Genomic DNA, 27505 nt, shown 5'->3' with positions numbered 1-27505 from the left:
TACATCCCTCCTCCTTTCCTTCCTTCCTTTCTTCACTGCCTACTTCCCTCCTCCCTTCCAGGCCGGCATGTTCATTCCATGCGACCGCGGCGGGGGCTCCGCCGCCCCCGACTTTAAAGGCTTCACTCTGCTCATGGTGAGTCACGCTCCTGCTTCCCCGTTCCCCCGCCCTCGGTGGGTCTGAGGGGTCGCTGTCCCCGGTCGCTGTGCTGTGGGCTCCGCTCCTGTGGGGCAGGACGGGACACGGGGGGCTCTGGTGTCTCTCCCTGCCCTGCCCGAAGGCCATCCCTGGGCACTTGGCCGTGGGATAAACGGAGAAGTCTCAGGGCAGGCGGTGTGTGTGGAATCTGGGGTGTTCTGCCGAGGAAATGAGGGTTTGGAGGGCTCTGTCTGCAGCAGAGCTTAGCTCGGTCTTCTCCATTTCTGTCAGCTTCTCTCCTCAGAACTCCGTGTTCGCCCCTGTCAAGACGATCCGTGCTGAGCCGCAACAGCTATGTTTTATTTTAGAGCAACAGCTATATGCTATTTCAGAGCGATAGCTATATGCTGTTGCTCTAAAAATCCATGCGCCCTATGTGCTTTTACTGGATTTGCAGCACCCCTGGTTGCCACTGCAATAAAAGCTTGGGATTTTTTTCATTTAGATGCGATATATAAATGTTTACAATGTAAAAAAAAAAAATTATTCTGCTACATTTACATCTCGGATTAGGATTGTTTTAGGAAGTGTTTTTATCGCCTTCACATATGGTATGACATCAGGTCATGTGCCCGATGTCAGTGTGGGGCGAGAGCTCCAGCGCAGGCTGCGGAGGGGCAAAAGCCGGCATTTCTCCCCTTGCCGGGTTAGCGGCAGGGAACCCCATCGCTTCCGTGGGAGGGCTGCACAGCCCGGGATGACTGTGCAGGCTGCGCAGGAAGTCATTCCCGGTCAGCTGACAAGCAGCAGGAAACACATCACTGCCGAGCTCCTCGCGTGGGACTGACGGGGAGCTGGGTACCAGCCAGGGCGTGGGGACAGCCGGTGCTGCTGCGGCCTCCTTCACCTACTGTCAGCCTCAAATACGGTGTCTTTCCGCAGTGGGCAGCAGCAGCAATACTTAGATTTGATTATAAATTAAAGGAAAGCAACCGAACGTTTTATGGTTGTCCTCCCGTAATAGTTTCTTTGGAAGGACACAGACTCTTGACTTTCTTTTTCCGTGCCATCATATTAGGTCAGTATATTAGATCAGTATCTGGCCCCTTTGATGATAACCCACAGCAATTCCTATGAAATTAATTTAAGGGCACCCTTATAATTTTCATCCTTAAAAAAATGAAAAAACCTTACCCTTGTCTATGGGTCAGTCTGAGATTTAGAGGCTTAATATGTCATACCAGCACTGCCTTTGGGCATCAAGTGAGTTTTGCCAGTCTCACATCGGTTGCTTGAGTGGCTTTTACCTTCTCTCAGTCCAAAAATGTGGGGAAGGAGGTAAGTTACCAAGCTGTCCTTTCAGTTTACAGTGAGACAGGATTATTCACAGAAGTGGCCAGGATGTTTTTTGTCAGACAGGGACCAAATCCTATATTTACCAATTCTTCTGGTAGGAAATAGTCACCTTTGCCAGAGGATGAGCAGCCACTTTTAGAAATCATGTTTGACCAGATTTTAAGGAATTTAAGCTCTCACTATTTGAAGAGCACCTTATGCCGTCCATAAAGCACACCGTAATTCGGTTCATTCTGTTACTTCAGCCAGCAGTGTCCGTGGGAAATGTTGGTCAGTTGGCAATAGATCTGGTGATTTCCACACTTGACATGACTAAAGTTGGTTACTTCTACACTGATTGCCTGGTGCCAATGGTTGGAAATAACCCATATGCAACAGCAGAGGAAAACTCAACGGAGCTGAGTATAAATGCTGAAGGTGGGTATTGAATGCTGAAGGGGTTTGCAGGGGACATAAGATGCAAGAATATCACATTTACCTTTTTGTTGTTGTTAAGTTTTGCTGATGTGCTTAAATTAAGGTTAGTAATAACAGCTGCAGAAACCTATAGATAGGAACATATTTACACTTCACAGAGGAAACTGTTGCTATTGTTATTTTGGAAAACCAATTTGACATTTGGAACCAGCAAGAAAGGTTGAATTTGAGCCATATTGCAGTGCAGCCAAAACTCTCTGTGGTGTTAATCCAAAGCACTATCAAGTGTGCACATACTTAAAATAAATTACTAGAATACAAGTTTAATTTCTGATTTAGAAGGATACTTATCCACTCTTCTTCCTTCCTACATACCTTTTTCCCTGTGTAATGTTTCTCCCACTCCCCCTACAAATTCTTAGTTTCTTTCCCTATATTGATCATTGTATTTATTTTTTTACCCTCTCAGAATAATCTGTCAATCTTTGCAAAGATGCATACATCATCTGCATCATTACAGGAGGCAAATCTTCATATATCCTTCATAATTCAATCCTTGAATTTAGTACAACTGAAACTAAGTCTGATGAAAATACAATGCACAGAAATATGTGTTTTTAACACAGTGGATGTTATCAGGCTTTCTCGTATGAATTGATAGCTGAAAGGTTTATTATTCTGAAGTTTGTAAACGAGGTAGTTCTTGATATATTCAAACCCAGATCTCTTTCTCAGTTTCTGCTTAACAAGAGTTAATGATTTCTTCTTGTAGTGTACTCCGTACCTTCAAAGAAACTTGTAGTTCTGCAGATCAGGTCACCTTTTATAAAGGTATGTATGTTCATTGACTGCTCTTACTTCACTGTTTGGTTTGAATAGTTCTGCTGGCAAATATTCAGTGGTCTGGCACAATTATTTTTCTACTTCATGCTGTAACACCTTCTGCAGTTGGTACAGTTTTACTGATTTCTGCATTCACTGAGGGCTGAGGCTTTGCTTTTGTTTTTCCAAGCCCCACAACAGCTGCCTGTGTTGGTAGACTTTAGTGTAAATATCTCCTTAGTTAACAGGAGTCAAGAAAATAAGAAAATGGTCTGGGTTTTGATAGTTTAGGGTTTTTTCCTTTACATTTATTGTCTTTGTGTGTTCTTTGTAACAGCTTTATTTTTTTTGTGTGTGTCATGCCAATTTAATTATTTCATAGTATTCTATATTCATTTTAACTGTGTTTGTTTGGTAAAAATTAGGAATTTAATATTACTCATTAGCTGGTCTGTAATTAGCTGTAATTTAAAATAAGCAGAATGGCATGACAGAAAAAAAAAATTGTGGTTCAGTATTTTGGCAGTTCAAAGTGTGGAAAAATACTGCTTGATTCTGCCACCCCATCTTGCTCTAAAGCTTTTTCCTTTGCTATTAATGGCACACAAAACAGGTGGTATTGTTGTTGATGTGGTCTTGATAATTCTTATAATTCTACATATTGTTTTGCTTAAGTAAACAACTAGGGCAGTTCTCTGCTTTCTAATAATTTATCTGTGGCTGAAGAAGAATAAGTGGATATGAAGAATAATTTACATCACTGCTAAACATTATATATAACACCAAGTATTGTTCAGGACACGGTAAATGTTTTACTTCTTTTTCTGTGTCTTTGCATAAAGAACAAGTACAGGCCATTCTGTGAAACCCTGCTTTCTTGGGTGAAGAGCAGCAAATATGCCAGGGTTGTCCTTCTATCCAGCAGCCATGCATACCAGCGTGATGATGAGCAGCTTCTGGGGTATGTTTGTGTCCTTAAAAGACCTAACTGATGTTTCTGGGTGTTTTTGACTGACATATTTCCCTCTGTGTCCATGTAATGAGTACTTTTGGCAGGGTGCTTTTGCTTGCATGTGTATGTAGGTAATAAAATGCTTAGTATGCTGTTATAACATGATGTTACACAGTATTAGTCTCTGAATTTTCTGGGTTACTAGTGTCAAAAGTACTGATCAAATGAAAAGCTGTAAGTAAATTGCACTTGCCCGGCATTGCCTCAGTTTTAGCTTCTTGTGGCTGCAAGCAATGTGAGGGATTAACTGCTGACATACAGGTCAAAGGTTAGATTTTTAACAGTTGATTGCAATATTCGTTTGTTTCTGACATCTTTGTCATCATTCTGTGTTCGAAAGGTTTTCTTTGATACAGCAAGTTGTCTTTTTTTTTTTTTTTTTTTTAATAGGAGGTTACCAGTTATTATTTGTTGGGAGGCAACTGCCAGGTTGCAATTTTTTTTACTAGCTGTTACCCATCCAAAAGCCAGGCATGTCTTGCTGATTGATGACATCATAATTGGTAATTTAATGAGAAACAAATAAAATCAGTATTTCTGCAATTGTTATCTTCAGGCTCTGTAAATGTATAGGGCCTCAAAGGAGGTTTAGATCTATGCATGTCCCAGATATAGTGGTAGATCCATACAATTCCAGGATGGCCAGCTAACATGGAATGAAATGAGAGGAACTGATGGTTATTTGATGAGGTCTAAGTCATAAGTTGTGATTTAAACACTCCAAGCTCCCTCAGCACCACAGAACAGCTGCCTTATAAGAGTGAGGGTAGTGCATTCAGAAAATACTTTTAACTTGACTCAAGTCTGAATGTATTAGTAGCGTGAGGTTACTAAAAAGACTGTATCATGGTGAGTCCAAGTTTACCCTGACAGATTTTGAATTAATCACTTCGATCTGAAGGAAGAAAAAGCACCATTTATTTGTAGATTATTTTAACAACCATAAGCAGTTCCCCCATATATGTGCTTATGCATTTGGCACTGTCCAGTTATTTCAGCCTCTAAAAGGGTACCTAAGTTCTATTTGTGAAAGTTGAGTAGTTTGTACAGTTTTGAGGCCAGACTTACTTTCTAACTTTGATCTGAAGAGGGAGAGAATGTTGGAGCAGTTCTTCCCTGCAGGTGTGAGGTCCTCAGTGCTTGCACCTTCTGTCTGCCACAAGTGATAACTGGGGCAGTGTTCTTCCTTGGCAGACTGAATGCATCCTTGACTTGTTTCTAGGACACCACTGCGCTACCTGCTCACACCTGATCTGGAGAAAGCAGTTGGAGGCCGCATGAAGGAGCTAAACTGGAAAGAAATGGAGAAAGTAGCAGCTTACCCTGGAATAAGTGATACAGACAAAGTTCTGCATATACCTGGAGGTGGCATCACAAAACTATTGTTTACTGAGAGGTGAGTTGCCTAAAGATAAGCACAGAAAGATACTAGAAATCTTTTTTTTTTTAGTACTTGGGTACTTTAGTACTTTATTTTATAAACTGCTATGTTATAGGAAAAGTCCTTTTTGTGTAACAGGGCTTTATAGGAAAAGAATTTCTTTCAAGTCAGGCCCATAATTAAGAGGAAGAGGAATAGGGAGTCCTGGATCATAAAGTTAGAGTAAGATAAAAATATAAGGGAATCGGCTAAAGGAAAATAATGAAGTCTAAATTTACAGTTATGATCACAATCAATCTAGTATGTGATATTATCCAAACCACAATTTGTATGTAGTAGAATTCCTGTACCTGTGCTACTTTAACTAAAACTGTTTCTGAGGCAAATGATTCCAATGTCAGTTACACAGAAAACCCCAAAAACCCACAAACAATTCTGAACACTATGAATGAGTTAAGATTTCAGGGCCAGCCAAAAAATTAGATGTGGGGGTTTTGTTAAAAGGTGCACACATCAGAAGTTGTGCTGAAAGCTGAGTTTTTGAATTTTAGAAACTAATACACATTTATAGCACAACTGTGTGGTTCTGCAAAAGATGGGTTGTGTCAGATGGAAAATTGACTTTTATTTTTTAATTATTACTTTTGACAACTGACCACACTGTTATATTCAACAGCAGCAAAGTTACCAATGCCGTGCTTACCTTTATACTGACTTCAGTATGGAAACAATATACAATTGCAAAAGAAAAGGACTTGATGTAAAAAAATTTAAAATAACCATCTTAATATCTCAATTAAAAAATGAGAGTATTCTGAGTGAAGTAGTGATATACAGCCTGCAAAACTACTGGTTTAAAATATACAGAAAGATAAGGAGTGGTTGTATCAAAGGATTTGTATAAGCACCTCACCAGCAAAAAAATGCAAACTAAGTATGTTAAAGGCCTGAATACTCTTGCAAGATGTAGGATTCCTGCCTTGCAAAGTAAAAGAAAATTAAAGAACAAATTCAAGACTAAGCAAAAGAGCATGAAGTGTGAAAATGCAATCAAGGAAATCTGGAGAGAAAAAAAAAAAAAAAATATATATATATATTTCCATACATTTTTCCTTTTCGGTTTTGGCTTTTCACAAGATGCATGCATATTATTGCTGCTCTTAATACATAAATACAATTGTTGTGGATTGAAAAACAAAATACAAATGCATGCTCATTTTTGTTGCAGCTGTTCAGAGGGAATCCAAATGGCAGTTCTTCTGAAATTTTGCTCAGAAGGAGACAACATCCCTGATGCATTTGTTCTTGTTAACTATCTTAATGAATGGCTCCAGCTAATTAAAAGTGAAGTAAGTACTGTTTGATCCAAAGTTCTAGCTTTCATATTTTATATTCATTATTTTAATTTTTCTTCAGTTCAGATGGGTTCATTTTGGCTCTTATCATCAAGAATATGCCAAATAAAATATATAATTGTATTAAAATCTCACTGGGAGTTTCCCCACCTGAAAAAACAAATCTGAACACCAGTTCTTTTGTTTGACAGGTGTGGGCAAAACTTGTGCAAAGGTTTGATGGAGTTTTCTCTTCCAGTGCCTTTCTCTAAAGCAACCCACCATGACATTGACACTTGTACTGCTGCCCATTATTTTAATACCTGTGCCAGTTACATCATTGCTACTTAAAACTTAATTATTCTGGGTTTGTTGCAGAGCAACAATTCCACAGATCCTTCTTCACAGTGGAAGATACCGAGTTCTTGGCGCTTACTTTTTGGCAATGGTCTCCCACCTGCCCTCTTCTGATCAGCTCTGAACTCACTGTGAGTCGCAGGTATCCCTTGAGGTGGTGATTACACAGTAATTGCCAAGGAGCAGGAGCTTGCTTTGGTGTCTACATAAATGCTTTATTTAAGAAAAATTTCTTTTGTGTATGTGGGTAGTTAAAGAAATTAAGGTAACTTTCACAAACTCACCAAAGAAATATGTTTTGTACAGTTGTTTATTGAGTGACTTTGGTTGGAAGTTTTTTCTAATAAAATATTTTTTAAGAAAACTTTTTCCCTGGTTAAGTGTTACTACCATGGACAAGCTTAAGGTGCTCTTTTTTAATGCCACTGAGAACTGAGTGATATGTAGGCATGGATTTTCTTCGAAGATAAAACCCTCCACTTTCACATCATCTGTGGATCTTAACTTTTTTTTCAAGACTTCCTGGTGAGGTAAGTGAAAGTCCAAAGTGATCTGGTTTTGCCTTCTTTTCCCAATGCTGTTGTGGTAGCTTCAACTAGGGAGACTGCAAGCAATGTAACAGCCTGTTCTGTCTTTTCTGTCTGCATAGAGTCTTAGAACAGTGTGTGTTAGAAGGGATCCTGAAGATCCTCTAGTTCCAACCCCACTGCTGTAGGCAAGGACACGCTCCACTAGACTGGGTTGCTCAGAGCCCCAGCCAACCTGGTCTTAAACACTTCCAGGGATGTGGCATCTACAACTTTTCTCGGCAACTTGAGCCTGTGCCTCACCACCTTACAGTAAAAAAATTCTTCCTAAAATCTAAGAGGTTTTCCCTCTTTCCTCCCTTTAAAGCATCACCAACAGAACACTTTCCTGTCACAAAGTTACTCTGAACATTTTGTGCATATTTTATAGCAAACATAAAAAGGATTACCAAACCGACTGGTCAGATATATTCCAAATATTCTGAGTGGTGTATTACAAAAGAAATGTGCAAGAGTTCCTCCTAAATCAAACTGCAATACTTAGCATTAATGAAAATACTTGCATAAAGCACACTCTAATAATTTTGCCGTTTTCCTAAACCTACTCTTAGTTTGAAACCACTTCCCTTTATACTTTCACTACATGCCCTTGTAAAAAGTCCTCCTCCAGCTCTCTTTTAGGGTCCCTCTGGGAACCAGGAGGCCACAATTAGGTTACCCCTGAGCCCTCTCTTTTCCAGGCTTCTGTTCCATTTCCAGAAGCTGCTAAGATGCTGAAACGAAAGCTTTCTAGGTCAATGAGCCTTCTAGATTGAACATTAATACAGTGCTCTGAAATAAAAAGAAATCAGGGAACCTTGCCTGATATCAGGCAGTCTGGTATCTCTGCATTTTACAGGCTTAGTCTGAGACAGCAGTTGTGTGATGGACAGTTCAGATGTTCAATGTTTGTCATGGTACTTGCTGCACTATAGCATTTAGCTATGTGTTCAATTTTGACCTTTTAGAAGTGCTTTGTCACAGCTGATTTAAAAACAACTTCAGATCATGGATGGTCAGTTTTAGAGCTGAGACATGAGAATTAACCAAAATACATTTTTAGGAGTTCGCACAGGTATCCAGACTGGTAAGCTGGCAAGTCAAAATGCAGATGCAGTCAGGGAATGAAACAAAAGGCCACGTGTAGCACAAGGCAAGTCTGATAAGCCTAAAGCTAGTTGGAAAAATAACCATATTCAAATTAAGCCAAGTGACTACGAAGTGTATACAGAGCAGGAGAGCAAATTAAGTCTTGAGGGACTGAAGGATCAGACAGAAGCAATGAAAGGGGTGTTCTTTGCTTCACAACGCTTTCCTTAAGTGAGTCATAGATGTTCACTACCTCCTCAAGAGCAAAACCTTGAGAAGGGAAAAGGAGAACACTGGGAATACTTTCTGAAAGAGAAAATCCTCAGGGCTTTCCTATTCCCTGTGAAGAAGGTAGAGGGCAGTCAGATTCTTGCGAGAAGAGCAGGGACGCAGCTTCTCCAAGGTCGGCAGTTCTGCGGGCGGCGCTGTCCTTGGCCCTGAGCCACTCCTGCCTCCAGTGCCCGGGACAGGCAAGTGCAGCCCCTGCACACATTAAAACCTTCCTGCAGGACAAGGCTGCACCTCTGCTGTGCTGTTCAGATGACTAGCAAAAGTAAAAACACCTCTGCAACACTGCCCTTGAGCATGGGGAAATAAAACGGCAGTCAGTAAATCACAGCTTGTTCATTTGGAAAAAAAACCCTTTCACAGGTCTGATCACAAACCCCATTTCTTTAAAGGTTACAAAGACACACTCACTTTCTCTCCCCTTCCTTTACTTTTTAAAATACTTTCCCAACAGTAGTCATGAAGTGGGGCCTGTGTAGAAATAACCACACAAGTACACGGGTCTGAAAGAAAGACTTCTGTCACAAGACAGCACTCAACAAAACCCAACAACACCCTGGTTTTGGAACTATTCTACCTTTATCTACTTTGCCAGTTCATCGAGTTGGCTGACATCAACTTTATTCCAGCATCTCAGTAGCTAAAAATAATGTAAAAACTAAGGACAATCAGCATTTTTATTAGGATACTCAGCTGGCTATGCCCCACAAGATAAACTAGTTGCATGTCATAGCAGCAGGTAGAATAAGGCACAGGCACATTTCCAGTAGTCATGCACTGTATGCTTACTCACAGCTCTGAAAATAATGAAAACCTAAACCATAGCTAAAGGTAAAAGGCATGAATAGCTGAGAGCTTTATCCGAAGACGTCCCACGTGGTATAAACGGGCCCTGTTCCTGTAATCAACAATAGCAGCATTTGTTGCAGTGGTTTTGGCAGAGCTTGATCCCTTGCTATAAACACTCCTAGTTTCACAGCTGCACCATCTTGAAAATCAAATCTGAATCAAGTCACAATGTTGTTTTTTCCTTCAGCATAGGCTCAGAACCGTGGTAATCATGTAAAGAAAAAAAAATTTGGACCAACTAGACTGGCAATTTAGACTATTTCAGGATGGTGTCAAGTGTGTCTTTAGCTCAAGTAATAGCATTAAGTACTCCCCTGTTTTGGCTTCCCCTTCAAGTTCAACACAACTCTGAATATGACTGCTTTCATGAATGGGCCTCAAGACCAAGTTTGGTAAAATTTCAGGCTGCTGCCTTTTTTAGCAAAAACTGTCTGAGTTGGCCTAGATTTCCTCCTCTTCCACACTTCACTTTCAGTAACTATATGACTTGTACAAAAACCTGTTAAAAATATGCAAGGTGCAAATTCCATGTAGAACATCACCACATGCCGGTTTAGACAGTCACAGAAAATATATAGAGTTCTGTGAGTTAAGGTTTATCTGAAACCATCAGAGAACAAATGCAGAATTGAGATCAGCTCTGTTACAGAAAGCACAGGGCTGGAAACCCTCCTGACCTCATTGGAAGAATTCCTTTAAGCAGCACTCTTGCCTTACCCATTTCCAATCCATCCTGACTATGTCAAGGAGAACACTGACAGAATGTGGGAGACATGAAGGAAAATACTGTACATAGAACACACAGCAATGGCACAATCCAAAACCTGTTTAATTACAGACACCATTGACTTTTGTGCGCTTTGTTTTTGTTCCTCAGCTCCCGTTAACTACGCACGATCATGGGTCAGGAGAGGCAAGGTTTTCCCTCTTTCCTCCCTTTAAAGCATCACCAACAGAACACTTTCCTGTCACAAAGTTACTCTGAACATTTTGTGCATATTTTATAGCAAACATAAAAAGGATTACCAAACCGACTGGTCAGATTAACAAATATTCTGAGTGGTGTACTACAAAAGAAATGTGCAAGAGTTCCTCCTAAATCAAACTACAGTACTTAGCATTAATGAAAATACTTGCATAAAGCACACTCTAATAATTTTACCATTTTCCAGTTAAGACAGGTAGCAGGAAACCTTAAGGCAAAACCCTTCTTTTTCCACAACACACACTCTTAACAGGTTCTCCCTAACATAACGCGCACACAACAGCACATCATCAATTTAAAAAAATATTTAATGCTGCCAAAAAGTATAAAAATACAATAAGAATGGCAGTACAAAACAAAATACTTCCTAATTTATTTCTTTTACATCTTTCTACATTAATACAGGCATTATAAAAACAAAAGATGGCATATTATTTTGTTTTGCAAAGTGGCACACGCTGCTGGTGGTCTTCATCCCCTCGGTGCAGTTTACGCTGTAAACAGATAACTGAGGTCTTCTTGGTACTTAACAGACCTCACTTTTTGTTCCCGAAGAGGGGGGTCATGTCTCGCTTTGCATGTCAATAATTTGCAGTTTATAGCTGCAGAATATTCACAAGTCTCGAAGGCTTAGGTGTCAGTCAGTCTCGGCCTGCGACATACAACCAAAAGAAAGTCACCGATTCAGTACAGAGTACGGGGATAACAAACAACAACAAAAAGAAGAGCTAAGAACTGACAGTGGGTTTGCAGATCACTGTCAACACCAAACAGCTTCTCATGTGTTCCCTGCAGCAACTACTGCCTCTGAGCAACTACTCTTGGAAAGTCGTTGCTTTTCCAGAACATATTTCAATGTTACAGTATAAGGCACATCCTTGCTGGAGAGTCTCAAGTACAGGTCTCAGTCCAGCAAACCACTTCATCACACATGTAACTACAAGCACTGCAGAACTCCCCTTGGGCCTCAGAGGGACTGTAGCAGGCTACATCTCAAGACACATCACCTCTCACAGCTCTGGAGGCAAATTCTGCTACAGCAGCTCAAAAGTAACTGTTTCTAGGAAGATTTCCTGTACTGAAAAAGACACCCCAGCACTAGACATTTTGTTCTTAGGCAAGGGAAGGCTCTACTCCCAGAGTCTACAGAAAAAGACCTTGTCACAGCACCATGTCCCCAAGCTACTCCAGCTAAAATGCGTCTGAGTTCTGCAAGCACTATGCTGATTCATAAAGCAGCTTTCCTCCACCAGTTATGACACATTGAAAGAGGGCTTCCAAGTATTTATCCTTCCAATTTAAATAAAGACTCAGACAGAAATGCAATTTTGAACATGTTTTATTTTTTGTACATAAAAATGAAAGACTGACTTAAAACTTTGGGGGCAAACAAAAAGGCCCAGGAAGACTACTGTGTATCACGTCACCTTTGCAAATACCGTCCTCTGGCTTAAGCCACTCGGCCCTGCAGAAGACTTCCTCTTTTGTCATTTTTAATTTAGTTTCCCGTGCAGTCCTCAAGTGTCTCAGGTTTTACTATAATGCCAAACAGCAAACTAAATAATTTGGTTTACATTCATTAAACATAAAGCTAACCAGGCTTTTTCATCGCCTGTATGAACCAGTCACACATACATGCATACACATTTACGCCTCTTCCCTTTTCAGGGGGACATAAACTGATGTCAGTAAACCATAGTACTCGAGGTTTAACAGAATAAGCCACATTTCACTGGCAACATCTCACTTCCATAACAAATCCAGAGGTTTTTTCCAAATTGCTATTTCACACTGAATTAAATTATTTTACTTAATACATTTCAAGGAAAATACAGATGTACCGTCACTAAGTGGACTGTCCCTGCACCAAGAACACAAATAGGAAACCTAGAGGATTAATTCCAATCTTGCAAACCCCTTGCAGTGGAGGTCCAAATGTTTGCTAGGTATTTTTTTATGAAAATGTGCATGATTTGTACATAAGTGTTCATCTGAGAGTCAAACATTGTTTAATCAGAGATGCCCACTATGCATCAAATATTTTGACTGATGCGTTTCCAGAGAAGAGAGGAAAAAACAACACAGTAACATTTTGAATTGAGCCCAATGACATTTTAGAAGTAGCATGGGACCAGCCAGCAGTTTGCCAGAAATCAAGGAGGGGTCAGAAGGCATGTCCTTCAATTTCACCCTTTAAGCATTTCCTATGATAGGGGTGACTGGGATCGATAGTTCTTCATTTTGGCCCATATTTGTTCCTATTTAACATCCAAGCTGTGCAAAACTGCTGCAAATTTAAATCCTCCAGAATAATAAAGTATCACAAGGGCTTAGTGTGCAGCAAGGAAAGCAATCCTCCAGATTTTGAGTTTTAAGGGTTTGTGATGGACCAGAAAGATTTTTATCCAAATTATTTCCTGGAATGTACAAAGAGACCAATCATTTGATTTTCCTTACTATTCTCATACTATCATGAACAATTCACTGTTCAAAATAGTTTTGTCCAAGGCTTGTACTGGTTCATCCTCCTTAAATTCTTAACAGTTAAGACTCCCAAGGTACTTGCAATCACAGAACCAAACTTTTACAGAACAACTGCTGAATGTGCAAGTCCTGCTTTATTGCATCAAGAAGGTAACAGAGTGTGAGGTGATCTGAATTGGCTGCCCCCTGCCCTGCCCCACCCTGAACTGAGGAATGCTTACTCAGGATCAAGAAAACTGAAAAGCCAGGATTTAGAAGATGGAATCAAGAAAAAAAAAAAATCAAGTGACAACTTGACAAGCTGCAGTTAAAGCTCAGTGCCTGTAGGATACTGGTAGCCCAGGAAATCCTCCCCATGCCAAAAGAAGGGCAATAAACAACAGTGTGGTATCAGTCCAAGTTTTGCCTGCACTTTTTCCTTAGCTGCTTTTAAGTATCTAGAATAAAATCTGGAATATTTCTGTTACAAAAGCATTTAAATTACATTCCATGCATTTTTCCATAACCAAAATATCTTTATAAGGCACATACATTTACACCTACTATCAGTTACAGCTGATGCTGAAAAACCTGTCCTCAATTTAAAAGAAAAAAAAAATCTTTTGACAGTCTTCTTGCTGGCTGAAAGTTACTGTGGTTGCAAAAATTGTGAAATGTCTTAAAATACATGAGCTGCCTGCCTGTGCTATGTCCAGCAGTCAGCTATCCCAGCAACTAATCATGCTATTCAAGCTGCACAGTTGGTCAGCAATACCATGGAACAAATTGTCTTGTTCTACTGATGCACAACTTCCTGAATCCAGTACTCCATGAAACTACACTTATTTTCCTCATCTGGACCCTTCAGCTTTTGTTTACTATACAAACAGCATAGTCCAGAATAGTATCAGCTATTGTGAAATGAGAATTTTAAAGAGTAAACTGCACTTAGCTTTGTGTAGTAAATGTCAGAGTAATTGAGCCCCATGCCTCATAAGTGACTATCAAGCTTGGACATACTGGAAAATTTTGAAATCAATTCCTTTGAATAAGGAGCAAATAATCATCCAGCTCTTTTGAGTATTTTTCAGCAGTAAATCCAAGAAGTGCTTTACAAAATGGGGGAGGGGGTGGAAGAAAACCCCCAAGACCCCACACCCAACAGAAAACAACCAAGCTTAGAAAACGGAAGGAGAAAATAGAACTTCTCTGAAGTTACCCGACAAGGCAATGCTTGAATAAATAAAATTCCTGTTTCAAAGTACAATCCAATCCTACAAATTACTAGTTCCCAGCTTGAACAAGAAACTACATTCAGCCATATACCATCTCTGTATTTAAAGGTAATTTAAAGGGCAGAAAGTGGTTTGTGTTGAATTACTATTTAGAAAGTGTTACTACCCAAGTAATGGAAAGGGAGTGCTCAATAATTTTAAAGGGGCTGTAGCAGATACTCCCAAAATATTAGTCATCAAGTGTTTTACTAGCATGTCTCTAATATAGTGCTGGGGAACTTGAAAAACAGTTCTAGACTTTGTGAAACTACCAAAGTGGCCCATACAGCTGAAAACACCGGGTATGGCAGAACACTACCTATATTTCTTTTCTGCCTTGGAATTCCAAATGCTGTTTCCTTTGATGTGTTTTCTACAACTATTACTGATGAATTCTTTTTGTTCTTTCTAGCAATTAAAATCTATAGACACACAAAACATTATGTTTTACATTTAATGGAATGTCAGAACTTGAACAATGTTGGCCTTCAAACAGTAGCTGAAGTCTGAATACATTAATCAACAGTATGACTTTCAGTGGGGGCTAAGTTCTCAAAAGCCTTAAAAAAAAAAATCCAAGTCTTACTTAAATAATGAAAACTATAAAAAATAAATAAGGAATGCAAATTAACAGAGTAGAAATTGCCAAGTGCTCCATCAGACCCCTAGCTGCTCATTTCAAACTGGAGAGTCAAATATGGGGAATGGTTGCACTATTCTTTTCATGCACAAATTATAATTACATTTAGTTGCAAAATGAAATTCTTTTGGTCAGAAATCTGTACAAACTGAGTTTTTAAAAGTACAGTGAACTACAAAAAGATTAAATATGCAATTATAAAATATATTTATCCTAGGTTGTAAGAATATAAAATGTTTATGTTCATGTCACTAATACATTACACATTACACATATTTAAGGATAACTTCTTTGCATTAATAATGTAAATGATACAACACTGTTTATTGCTTATGTCAGGTATGTAAATTTAAATCCAGACAGCCTTCAGTAGCTGAACCTCCATGGTTCAGCATTTGTTCAAGATCTAGCAGAACACCATTTTAAAAAGTGTATGAACAGTTGCAGCAAGTTTGTACCTGCTCATATTAAACAAAAAACATCAATTCTGTGGGGGGCAGCAGTTCGCTTTTCTAAGTACCTGCATTGGAAAGTCCTGAGATGTCGACATGAGATCAAGTTTACATCACTTCTCTATTGTATGTAACAGTCTGTACCCATTCCAGGAATAAGGAGTTTATGCTTAAAGTCACACCCCTAATCATTACCTTCCAGCAAAATTAGCTGTTGGAGCAGTCACACTTACTGTTCACTTACAAGGAATGTTCTTGAAAATACATTTTCCAGCAAGAATAAGCACCAACTAAAATCAGTGTACCAAACCCAATCTTAGTGAGAATAGGTTTCCAGTATAACCACCTTTTTCTTTTTCTTTCAGTCTCATTTAGCTTCTGCTTCATCTGCTGCAGCTTCTGTGCTGTGTTTGCTCTTCTATCCTCCCGCAGTCGTTTTCGTACAGAACTTAAAAAGAAAAAAAGGTGAATCTTACACTGAAGAATGGGAAAAAAGGCTATTATAATATTAAAACAAACCTCTTTCCAACACTCCCAATAGTTAACCAGCAATAGCATATGGCAGCAGTATATAAAATCTGAACCAAGCAATCTTTTATTATCTTTTAACCGCCTTGACGTAGAGAGTTTCAGAAAGTGAAGCCCCACAAGTAAGTAAAGGACAGATGTAAAGATGTACATGGTACTTCAGCTACGAGTTTGACAGAGAACAGAATTAGTCACATTATCTGAGCTGAGTCTTTCACCCATCTGTGACCCCATTTGGTGGCTGAGATGTTTTGTGTGAAGGCTGCCTTTATATGCAATGCCAGGTACCACATGCAAGTGTCACAGTATTTAAACAGGTGCCTCCACTGCAGAGTTCACACCAGTGTCAACAATACACTGACTCCAACCCCGACTCACAGCTCCATGCAGGCTTAATAGCACTCATCTCAGGATGCAAACCAGATCTTGATATAGGACACACAAAAAACCCGAATTCTCTGTGTTACATTAACAGGACAACCTTGTAATTTGTGTCTCCAGAAGTGCCCTCACAATCTCTAAGCCAGCATGACTGACACAAAAACCAGCTCTGACTGACTTCTAACACATACCCATACCCTCACTCCTTCTTGTGAGAGGCTCCTTCAAACATCTACAGAATTTCTGTCATTCTCTCTCGAAACACTCATGAAGACAGAAAGAAATTCATTGGGGCATTTGGTGACCCAGCTGTTATTCTGGAATTCCAGCCCAGCTACATTGAACTGCTGTGTTTCATCTCAGGCTGCAGCCCTTTGGGACAGACCCTACCTCCTTCGGTGCACCACATGGCTCAGCTTGGCACAGCCCTGACCCAGTTTCTGGATTTCTGGCTATGGATCAACATTTGGCAACCCACATGTGGGAAGGCCCAGCTGACACAGTGCTCAGTCCCAGCTGAGGCATCAGCACTCCTAAGAAAAAGGCAAATTCACCTGACACAGCTAAACCACAGGAACCTACTCACAGCAGGTAGATTTAACATAAGCAGAGGCTGGAACATACATGACTCCAATGATACAACTTCAACCACTACACAGAAAGCAGTATGTGATAAAACCTTTGCGTTTCTGAGGAACCATTATTTTTTGAAACATAAGTTAGCATTGTATTTAAAAATCAGCATGAAATTATGCTGGACAATTTTAGGACCTCATTCACACTTCACAGTGAAGTTCACTGACAATCTGTTAAGAAAATGCAATCAAAGTGTGAGGCTTAGCTGCTTCAGTTGGAGACATTTGCTTTCCTTCTTTTGATTCCTGAACAGTAAAACCATAACACAAGGAATCATTGAGATGGTATTTTTAAAATCATTAAATAAGACAGTCAAATACCACCTGTTCTCCCTTGCTACTGCAGAAAGATCTTGAATGTTTTTTACAGTAAGAAAAGCAGATAATAGTTCAGCCTTTTGAGAGAGTGTATCTGCCTTTTAAAAGTTTCTTTATCTTGCCTACTTTTCAATGTTCCCATCTGTGATATCTTGAACTTTAGTGGACAGGTCAGTGTTTATTTTCTCCATCTGATCTTTGTTCTCCAGGCCTATGCTGTTCCCATTGTACTTCTCTGTGGTTACTTTGATTGGGTGTGGAGGAGACTGCTCAGAACATGGCGCTTGGTCCTCCTTAGAGAGCTCCTTCCATCGTTTCTGAAAACAAGGAGAACATATTTCAAACATTCCCCTAATATTAAAGAGCCCCCTTGCCAGGACGTCTTCCAAAAGAACAGTCACATAAGTAGATTAAAGGAACTACCAGATCAAGAAAAAAAGTGCTAGATGAAGAAATAAAGTTAGGTCAACATATGTCTTCTCCAGCAATCATCAATGATCCCTTTTTCTATTTTTCCAGGATGGTGCCACTGCAAAGACATGAGGCCTCTACCTTCAGGGTATGTACTGGCCACAGCAGCTCCACAATTAGGAAGCATCCTGTCTTACCAAATCCTGCACTGTCCAGCACTTCCCACCTACCTCTACTTGCTATAGGCCTGTGCTGTGCTCTTACCTTTTATGGCTTCAAAATACAACAGGACCTTGTATAGAAGAACTGCCTAAAAAGAGACAACTGGGAAAATTTAACAAAAAGTTATCTATACCCAAGTCATAGCCTACTATTTCACCTAGTGGCCCATTAGCCCAGAGATCTACTGCATCATAAAACAGTTACTCACCTTGTTTTGGGAAGTAATTTGAAATGAGATGGAAAAAAAGAAATTGGAAGTAAACCTGATTTGATAGATCTCTGTCCTAATGGGTAACTGTCCTAATGATAAATAGTCTGAAGGACTTGCTAGAACAAATTTCATGCAGAAAAGAACAGTGCACAGGAAGGAAAATAATCAGCCCTAAAAAACAACCACTTCTTTTCTCACACAAATCCACCAATGCCTATAGACACAGAATACCTTGAAGGCAAAAAAAATCAGTTACTTGTAAAAGTCTGTGGTAAGGTAGATGAACTGAAAATTGAATCTTATCAAAACCAGTAGTACACTCCTGTCTGTGGAGTGATTTCAAGACTACTGGTCTAAACTAAATATCGAGCTCAGAGAATGATATAAAAACCAGCTACTTATAAATGGACAGCTGGCAAAATGAGTTTTAACAATGAACTGATTCCTCTGCTGCAAGCGAAAGTTGTGTTTGCACAGTTTACTGATTTCTAAAATCCAAGGAGACATCAGAGATGAACATTCTGGCTAATGTCAAATAAGACAGGTGTTCAATAACCTCAGGCCCTCTCCATCACTAGCAGAGAGAAGTGAATACTTCTCACACTCTGAAGAGTACAACCGTTCCTTATGGAATAGAAATTACCTAGCTGACCTTGAAAGGAGAAATATGCTTTTTGAGCACTGCCCATTGATTTTCTGCACATAATGCCGAGGCCTAAAGAGAGAAGCACCAGGAGAAATGCCTGCACTGCAGGAAATAGTGATTTAAGTAAGATAGCTGAACAATCACAACAAGAAAAAGAGAACAAATGAGAAGAGTGCCTTCCTAGGCATTCTCTTACTATGAATAAATAACACACTTGAACGTGACAAGCAGTATTCTGAGCTGACAATGCTCCCTTGTATCCAGAAGTAAAAAGTCCTGTGATCTAGATCAGTAAGTGTGGGAACCAGAGCTGCTTGATTTGGAGCATGGCTTTTAAAAAAAACAAAGCAGAAAAATATTACTGGACACAATACCTCATACCACCAGAAACAGCTTCCACAAAATGAAGAGACTAAACTGCTGTTAGCATTAGGATGAATCATGAAGTCTTCTAGACATATGGCACAGGTGTCAGACCAGCAGCACACTATCTAGGTGTTGACTAGCAGTTGTGTAAAATTATTTCTTTGTTTACACAGCAAGTCAAGAAACATTTGCTGAAGGGAAGAATCAGACTGCTACCAATACCACAAAGAAAGGAAATGTGTTTTAGCTTATCTGCTCTATTTGTGATTTTAAGAAAACAACAAATTAAAAAAGCCCTAACATACGAAAGCAGAATTAAATGTGTTTCAAAGCCTCTCCTTCCAGTTCTCCCTCCCACCTAGCCCCAGCCACTTAACAAAGCTGTAAGATGTTATGTTTGCAAGCCACACTGATTAAACAGTGAGATTTGGTAATCTCTTTGCACCCAAAATCATTATATTTGGCTAGATTGTACTAACGGTAACACAAATTTCAAAGGCTATGAAGAAACAAGGTGACTTTAACAATAAATATTATCTGTAGCATCAGACAACTTACCTACCAGGAAAATATCAAATATCAAGAAATTCTAATGCTATCTTCAAAGTTATACTGGGCATTACTTTCCCTTTTTAGTATTAAAAACATCAACTGAACTTTTTTAAAAAAAAAACATTTGGACAGACAAATTATTTTTATATTTTATCTAAGAGGGGATATATACACACAGGGTTAGAAGTTTAGTTTGATAGAAGGCACTGAACATATACCCTTTGATACCTCCTAGGCATCTACTGAAAAAAGCTAATTATTTAAATCCCACCGAATTACATGTTTTAAAATAATCTGGAGCTTATTTTTTACTGCTGTTGCAATCTGCTGTTCAAATACATGGAGCTAAACATTTACCTGTATAGTTGAATCCCCCATTATGAATTTTGCTCCTTCTATTACAGCCATATATGAAAATCTTAGTTGATCAGGAGTCTGAATAAGTCCCATTCGATATTTTCTCATATCCAGTAATACCTTCTTAATATCTACAGAAAATGGGTCTTTTTTCTCCATCTGTAAAGCAAGAATTACATTACATTGAAAAGTGTCATGGTATATAAAAAATAATTACAAGTAAAAATTAGTCATAAAATTCAATCTAAAAATTAATTTCTCCATATTATGCTTCTATTAGTTATATGGAAAATTAACATCTTAAATAATTTCTAATTAGTTTTTGAAGGAAAAATAAAAACCATCTAATGAAAACCTACTATGAACAAATCAAGGATCATGTATTAAACAAATAAATTAGTACCCTAATATTAAGTTATAAAATTAAGACATTTAGATATCCTCAATTTTATTCGGGCTCGTATTTGAATTTTGAAATAGGACTATAAGAATCAGAGCTGTAAAGTAGTATTTCCTACTGCTTCTGAATAGAATAGCAATTCAGACTGACTGATTATGGCAGAAGTACATCTTATTTTTCTCTCTTTTTCCTTATTTAAAGTAGAACCCCAAACCAAAGCAATGCACATGTTTGTCCCCGCATTACATTTGCAGGCTGTTTTTGAAGTACATTTGCATCAACATATACCCGTATGTTTTTCAAAATGCATAAAACCAAAGAAAAACTGAAGTAAAAAACCCAACAAGAAATAAATTGAGAGGGTCTAACCAAACCAGAAAATGTGTCTCTTATAATTTAACTGAAATCCTTTTTCAGTTAAACCTGTGCTGTCCTTTTCACTATTACCAAGCACAAAGAGAAAACTCTGTGTCTGGACTTTCAAGTCCAACAAAAATTTTAACTTATTTAAAATACTATTTAACATTCAAGGTTCACTCATGTCATGAGCAATTAGAGATTATGCAGTTCACTAAGTAAGCAAAAAAATCTATATATCCACGTGGCACTGGAACTGGCTGCCAAGCCCCACTACCCAGAGAGCTGTCCAGCAGGTGAAATTCTGCACCATCCTCCATTACACACTGCAGGAAAATCAGAGGCAAGCCTGAGTTCTCATTCTAGTTCAGATAACAATAACAATTTTTCTCCATGGTTAAGAAAAGGGCTCTGGAGAAAAAGACTTGTAGATTCAATCATATCAATATATAATCACCAGCTTGTATCATATTAAAAAAACCAACCAATCCTCAACCTTTCTAAGCATATCTTACATAAAAAGAAAAGAATGTTTACAATTTACTTTCCAGGAAGCTTTGAGAATATATAATAGTCCTGGGGTACTTCAAGGGGGATTTGTAAATGCATTTCAAGAGCTGTATTTTTGCCATCAAAATATGAGAAGAAAAAAAAAGCATGATGTCTTAATTTAAGTTTCCACAGGAATGTCATTAACTTCAATGTTTTTAAAGCCTTCTGACCAAAAAGCCCATATTGGGAAGCCTGGCAGGGTGTCAGGAGAAGGGAAGGGGCGACAGAGAAAATGCAAACACTTACCAGAACAAGACAAGTATCTACTAACGAAAATGTGCCGGAACGTCCTATTCCCGCACTGCAGTGAACTACTGCAGGTCCATGTTCGGGACTCAATGAACCAGATTCTCTGACTTTAAACAGGAAGTTCAGGAATGAAGCTGGGGATTCAGGAACTCCAAAGTCTGGCCATGTAGTATAATGAAAATGAGAGATCATCCTGGACTCACCACTCTAGAAGTGAAAACAAATAAACACTAGAACTAGAAAGCATTATTCTTTGGCTCAGTTAGCGCACATTTCCCCAGTCTCAATCAACAACTATTTTCTATTTTAAACCTCCCATTAAGACAAACATCCCAGTAACTTGCTTTAAGCTGGACGACAACCAACAGTGCACGTTGAAGCAGTTCTATCTGAGTCGGTAATTTTCTCCTTGGCAATTATTACCACGTGCATATTTTTTCTTCTTCTCAAACTTCCAGTATTATGTTTGGTTTGCTTTACTACTTACAAATGTCTTTGTCTACCACTAACGGAGTTCAATGGCTGACAGCAGTTACTAGCCAGCTAGAATTAGCACGACTGAAAAAACCCATGTCAGCATTGTACACACTGCATTCTTGCTTAGAGCAAGTTTTAATGCCAAAAGGTATTACATCTCCTTTATACTAACCACATTATTGAGAGGAGCAGGAAGCATTCCTTCCTGGAAAAGGCTATAAAACCCATACAGCAGGATGCCTAGCAAGACTTCTGCTGGACATCTTCTATCTTTTTTAAGTAAAAAAAGGAGGATTCCAAAATCATACAGCTGCTTTAGAACCGCTCTGTCATAGCTCCTCTCCTAACACAACCAAATAACCGCAAGTACTGAAATGACAGCAAGAGAGTATGTATATGAAATTTGGATCATATTTTTATGGAACTCACTTCAGACCTGCTGTTAAATGCTACTCCTTGCCATGGTGATTCTGAGACAAAATGATCACTGATTTTAGCTCAGGCATTTTAGAAATGTTATTTTTTTATAATTTATTAATTAGGTTATTTAATTTTTAATTAATTCAGTTATAATTTACTAATTCAGTTGTTAAATTTTTCACATAGACTGAAACCTACATAGACCTTGGCAAAGTTTGAACACAAAAGGATTTAAAATCAATGTATTCCAGAAAAGCTATTTTTCTCCTTCAGCCACAGGAAAATATAGCCATGAAATTAAAATAAATTCTACTGTTCTTCATCTACTCAATCTGTTTCTACTTCTTATGAGAGACAACTTATGAAATTCCTTTGTGAGACTAAAATAATCCATTTCATGGTTTCCACAGTGTCAAAAATAGTCTCCCAACTTGTCTTTTGCCTTCAATGCTCAATATTGCAAGACTGCCAATACCTTCACAGAAAACAGTGGATATTAGCATGACTCCAGTCACTCTCAGATGCACAGTTATCTTCCAGAAATATTTTGTCTTTTGGCTAGGTGCTCAAAGATAACAAAGTGATCTGCGATATTAGGAAAATGAGTTTGCATTAAGATTTCATAGGGGAAAAAAGGAGTATCAGGCCCTAAATTGTATAGATATACCAGGACTTCCCTTTGTCTGGAGGAAAGCTTTAAAGAGTTCACATTTTCTCTCCTACTGCCCTTCTGTACCTAGTTTTTCAAGTAGCAAGTTAACACACAAATTAACTGAATGACCTGTGTGTTTAAAAATCATGAAGACACATTTTTCGTAAGAAATCTGGAAGTAACACTTACGCAATTTCCTCTATTTCTAAGAAAAATAATTCATCACTTCAGATACAAAATTAAGAAGAAAACTGGAGAGGTGAGCTAAATGCACATGCTAAGTAAAAGCTGAAGTTGCTTCTTGTGAATCTAGACAGTCTTTGTAGGTGGTAATTGATGCTCCCTACTTTAAGAATCTGAAAAAGCATTCCAGATGAAAGCATCCCTTACACCTCAAGAAGGAAAAAAATGCCTTTTTTACTGTCATTTGATTTTTGTCACCTCAAAACAGTGACCTGTGGGATTTGTTTGTGTGGGCTTTTGTTTGGTTGGGGGGATTCTTTTCTGTGGGCTTTTTACCCCAATCCCAACCATAACAAGCACTGGCATCTTCTTCCTAAAGAAAAAAAATGAAGTATGGCTAAGTGTCACTCTACTTATATACTAATCTGAAATAGTTATTTCTAAAACAGAGCTCAAACTGTGCTCTTGTACATGTCACTCTGCTCTAACCCACAGAATTACATTTTTCTTTTGTTTCTTGTATGAAGGCTTTATCCATCCCATGATTTTCCATCCCTTCAGCTCATTGTAAAAATACCTAGTCTCTTCATCTCTCTACAAGAGTCCCATTGCGAGGCACTGGAACCAGCTGGTCATCTTTGAATTCGCAATCTCTAATCCTACAGCCAAATCCCATTTGAGTATTTCAAACCTCCCACATTGCTCTCTTAAACAGAATGGCTCTTTCAAGTGGTGCTTGGCAGTCAAGCTGTACAGCTGAAACACTGCCTTTGTGAGGATCTGTACCACCCTTTCTTAAACAACTCCCAGTCACTGAGCCATGCAGCACTTACATGAAGTGACGTGGGACTGTTACGAGAAGAGGCTTTTTGATTAACAAATGTTAATTGACAAAAATTCAAACAAAAACAACTAATTTAATCTGAAGTGTTACCAGGAAACTAGCTAATCTTTTAAAATAAAATCCCCTAGACTTCAAGATTCAGGCAGCAATATAAAACTTTATGTTATACATAAAGTAACTGAAAACCAGCATGGTCTATGGTTACTACAATGCAATTTTCAAAGACTTATTCCCTAAAACAAGCTACCAAAAAACACCCAAACAAACAAATCAAAACCCAAACAAACAACAAACCCTCCTTGAATAATGATGGGGCAACACTGTGGAAATTTTACAAACTACTGGGATAAGCTTTCCATAAATAACCAAGACATCTAAACCTGATGAACTTGTAAAGCTGCCACTCTGCACAGCTCTGCACTGACTGCTGGAAACACCAACAGTACAATCAAAGGACAATCAAAGCACAAGCTCTAAGATCCAGAGATCCACATGAGCACTTGAGCAGAAAAGGAATATCCCATTAGGTTAACTTCCAGCAAAACAAGCCTTGCCACAATCTTTTTAAAATTATCCAATCACTTGAAACAAAAAAAGAGCAAAAATCTTAAGAGTAACTTCAGGTTGTTCAGTCACCTGGGAGTTTGAACATGAATAAAATGCTACCAAAATGCTCAAAGGTTAAGTTGGTGCCTTCAGGGTCAGGTGAAACAGGGGACAACAAAAAATGCCGGTCTGTCAAGTTTCACACCCTCCTTATAAAAGCCATAATCAAAGTGCTACTGAAATGGTCAAATACATGAAGATGTAACACACCAACAACCCTACAGTGGTCCCATATTTAATGAACACACCTTAATTTCATTTACAACTAATTTGGTCATATAAAAATGAAGAGGCATGCAATAATGGCAATATTCTATAAACTGAAATTTAAAATCATAAATCAGCTTCTACCAGAGCCTCCTCCATTTGTTCCTTCATGGTGGCCAAAATGTTTTCCAACATTTAAATAAAAATGGCCCTGAGGATAAGGGGGCCAAATAATCATCATCACAAACATTCTGGTTCATCCACAGGATAAGCTAGTGAGTGCCACTAAGCAGTCTTGCATTACCTTAATCTGACAGTCACAGCCACACAGAAGCTTGGTACTAAGTTGAGAATCCATTTTACTAATGGGGTTTTCCAAATATTTGCTATTTGTAGAGGATTTAAAATTCCACTTGATTTATTAATGGTCCATACTCTGAAGTATCACACCACCAGTGTGACATCAAATTTAGCTCATTTCTCCTAGTCCTTTCTCCCCCAAACAAGTACCTTCTTTGCAAACCTCTCCTTCTACTGCTGTATTCCTACTTCCAGAAACCCAGTCTGAGATACATTCAGAAAGGGTCCTTCTGCAATTTCAAATCCCACTGCTCCACTTCCTCATCCAAGCAATCCCTGGTCTCCCTGAAGATCTGATGCTCATGCCCTCGCATAGCTTGTCTTAATTCCTCAGTACCTGTGGAGTAGTTCTGCTTATAAGCATTCATATTATGTGTCACACTGTATCTTTCTCAGGATATCCAGGTTGCCACACCAGAAATTATTGAAAACAAAGTTTTCTTACTCTAAAGACCAATACATAAACTTGTGACATTAAGGAAAAAAGAAAAATCTAAAAGCAACAATAAAGAACAATATAAAAATACATATTCAACACAAAGTGGAGTCTTTCCTAAGTTAGATGTCAAGATCATCTAACAATTCTCCTGCAACACTGTCGCAAAAAGGTTGCTTTATAGATTTAACAATAAGTTGTCATAGACCTCACTATCACTTCTCCAATAAGTTGACAGACTTTACTTCAAATCACAGCCATTCAACAGCTCCACACATAAATGATTACAAAATTTTAACATGGACACAGTATCTTCCTTCCACCCTTATTTTCCAAGAGGCACTGGTTGATGGAAGCCTTCACAGTAAGTCTCTCAAGGGACAGTTCTGAACCTGAGCTATTACAGTAGAAAGCAGCACTCAGCTTCAGAAGAGCTGACAAATGACACCATCAAACCCATGAAGAAAAATTAATCATGACAGAAAAGCAGCTTCAAGTGCCTGTATTCTAAAACACAGACTGGGTCAGGCAAAAAAATAAGGAAATTCTAAAATAATCACCAGGAAAACAAAGAACATTAGGAATCTCTTCAAAACTTTTGGAAAGATACTAATAAACGCCATTGTCTCTCCAAAGCTTTACTGGACTGTGCTAGCCCCAAGAACAATTTTTTTTTTTCCTAGAACAGATACTAAAAAAAAAATCAAATCAAAAAATGCCTTGATATAATCCTGAAAAAGAACAGCCCCCATCTCACCTGTATTTCTAAGTAATCTTTAACAAAAGCAACAACAAAACCAACCACATGCTCAGAGGTTGTTTCATTGGTAACAATATAAACAAACACTTTACTCTTCATATACCTGTATTTTGTTTATGTCTTAAAGAGATTTGCTGCAGTAACACAAACTTACTTGAGCTCAGAATGGCTGCATTATAAAGGCAACCTTGGTTCTGTTTTCAAGGAAATACTAAAATTCAAGTATTCTTGGCATTCAGAGTATATTTTGCTCATGAGTCATCCTATATTCCAGGCATTGAGTGGCTAAATGTCTTACACTCTGCCTCCACCAAAGGCCCCTCCAGAATAACTTACATAAACACAGTCAAGCTCACATTTCAAGTTATTGCAAATACTCAGTTCCCACAAGTTTTATGGTATAATTATCAAATTCTTAAAAAAGGCTGCATATAACATTGACAGTGTTAGACTAGAAACTATGCAGCTTTTTTTGCTTGAGTAACCAAGTATGTTATGCTTCTTCTACAAGAATTATGCTTTTGAGTTAATATTCGTGAAGCCTTACCAGAGTGCTAGAGAGATCAAATAAAAATTCATTACAGAAAGATTGGTATTTGTGAAACTGATTTATATGACTGACCTGGGTTTGCCATCTTAAACCAGGACAATGACACACAAGAAACTCTGTACAGTGCTGACAGGCCTGCACTTTTGGTCCAAAACAAACCCAGAAATTTAAGTGCTCCAACTCTAAAGTCTGCTGCAGTATACATTACACTGTTCCTAGAGGCATTTCTGCATTTTCCAGTTAATGGTATGCTCAAACATATACATGTAAAGAAAATTGCATCCTTTGAAAATAGGAAGTTTAAAAGTAAGGGCCAACATCAGCCAAACAATTCCACGAAGAAGACTTTTTGGCAGTTAGGAAAACTTGCTTCAGCTTTCCAAAAGGAAGAGATGTTCTTT

The 27505-nt window shown here is 38.5% G+C and overlaps 2 protein-coding genes across 4 annotated transcripts in view; one reads left to right on the top strand and one right to left on the bottom strand.

Annotated features, from left to right (window-relative positions):
- The first annotated feature begins 10 nt into the window (after window positions 1-10).
- Window positions 11-7182, top strand: PSMG2 (proteasome assembly chaperone 2). Its single transcript, XM_058830944.1, has 7 exons — window positions 11-136; window positions 1741-1912; window positions 2685-2743; window positions 3577-3695; window positions 4969-5142; window positions 6356-6476; window positions 6840-7182. Exons 1-7 carry the CDS (start codon window positions 68-70, stop codon window positions 6930-6932), a joined length of 807 nt encoding a protein of 268 aa, XP_058686927.1. The 5' UTR covers window positions 11-67; the 3' UTR covers window positions 6933-7182.
- The window catches only part of PTPN2 (protein tyrosine phosphatase non-receptor type 2), a 36035-nt gene continuing 13433 nt past the window's right edge, over window positions 4904-27505 (bottom strand). The window contains exons 6-10 of one of the 3 annotated variants that reach the window (XM_058830941.1): window positions 21607-21816; window positions 20052-20210; window positions 17413-17603; window positions 15771-15872; window positions 4904-5037 (exon numbers count right to left, since the gene is read on the bottom strand). In XM_058830941.1, the coding sequence (XP_058686924.1) occupies window positions 4989-5037; window positions 15771-15872; window positions 17413-17603; window positions 20052-20210; window positions 21607-21816 (711 nt within the window). In that variant the 3' untranslated portion in view covers window positions 4904-4988. Of the gene's footprint in view, window positions 5038-10885; window positions 11248-11918; window positions 15873-17412; window positions 17604-20051; window positions 20211-21606; window positions 21817-27505 lie in introns of those variants that run through there. The other 2 variants (XM_058830942.1, XM_058830940.1) reach the window with 2 other exon arrangements.

Source organism: Poecile atricapillus, chromosome 2 (assembly GCF_030490865.1).
Source record: "Poecile atricapillus isolate bPoeAtr1 chromosome 2, bPoeAtr1.hap1, whole genome shotgun sequence".
Classification (NCBI taxonomy): Eukaryota; Metazoa; Chordata; class Aves; order Passeriformes; family Paridae; genus Poecile; species Poecile atricapillus.
Note: the sequence above shows the minus strand (reverse complement) of the source record. Positions and strands in the feature narration are given on the sequence as shown.

Coding starts and splice junctions, on each gene's coding strand:
- PSMG2 (XM_058830944.1), top strand. CDS start 68: ATGTTCATTCCATGCGACCGCGGCGGGGGCTCCGCCGCCCCCGACTTT. Junction 137..1,740: donor AAGGCTTCACTCTGCTCATG/GTGAGTCACGCT, acceptor CTGTTACTTCAG/CCAGCAGTGTCCGTGGGAAA. Junction 1,913..2,684: donor GCTGAGTATAAATGCTGAAG/GTGGGTATTGAA, acceptor TTCTTCTTGTAG/TGTACTCCGTACCTTCAAAG.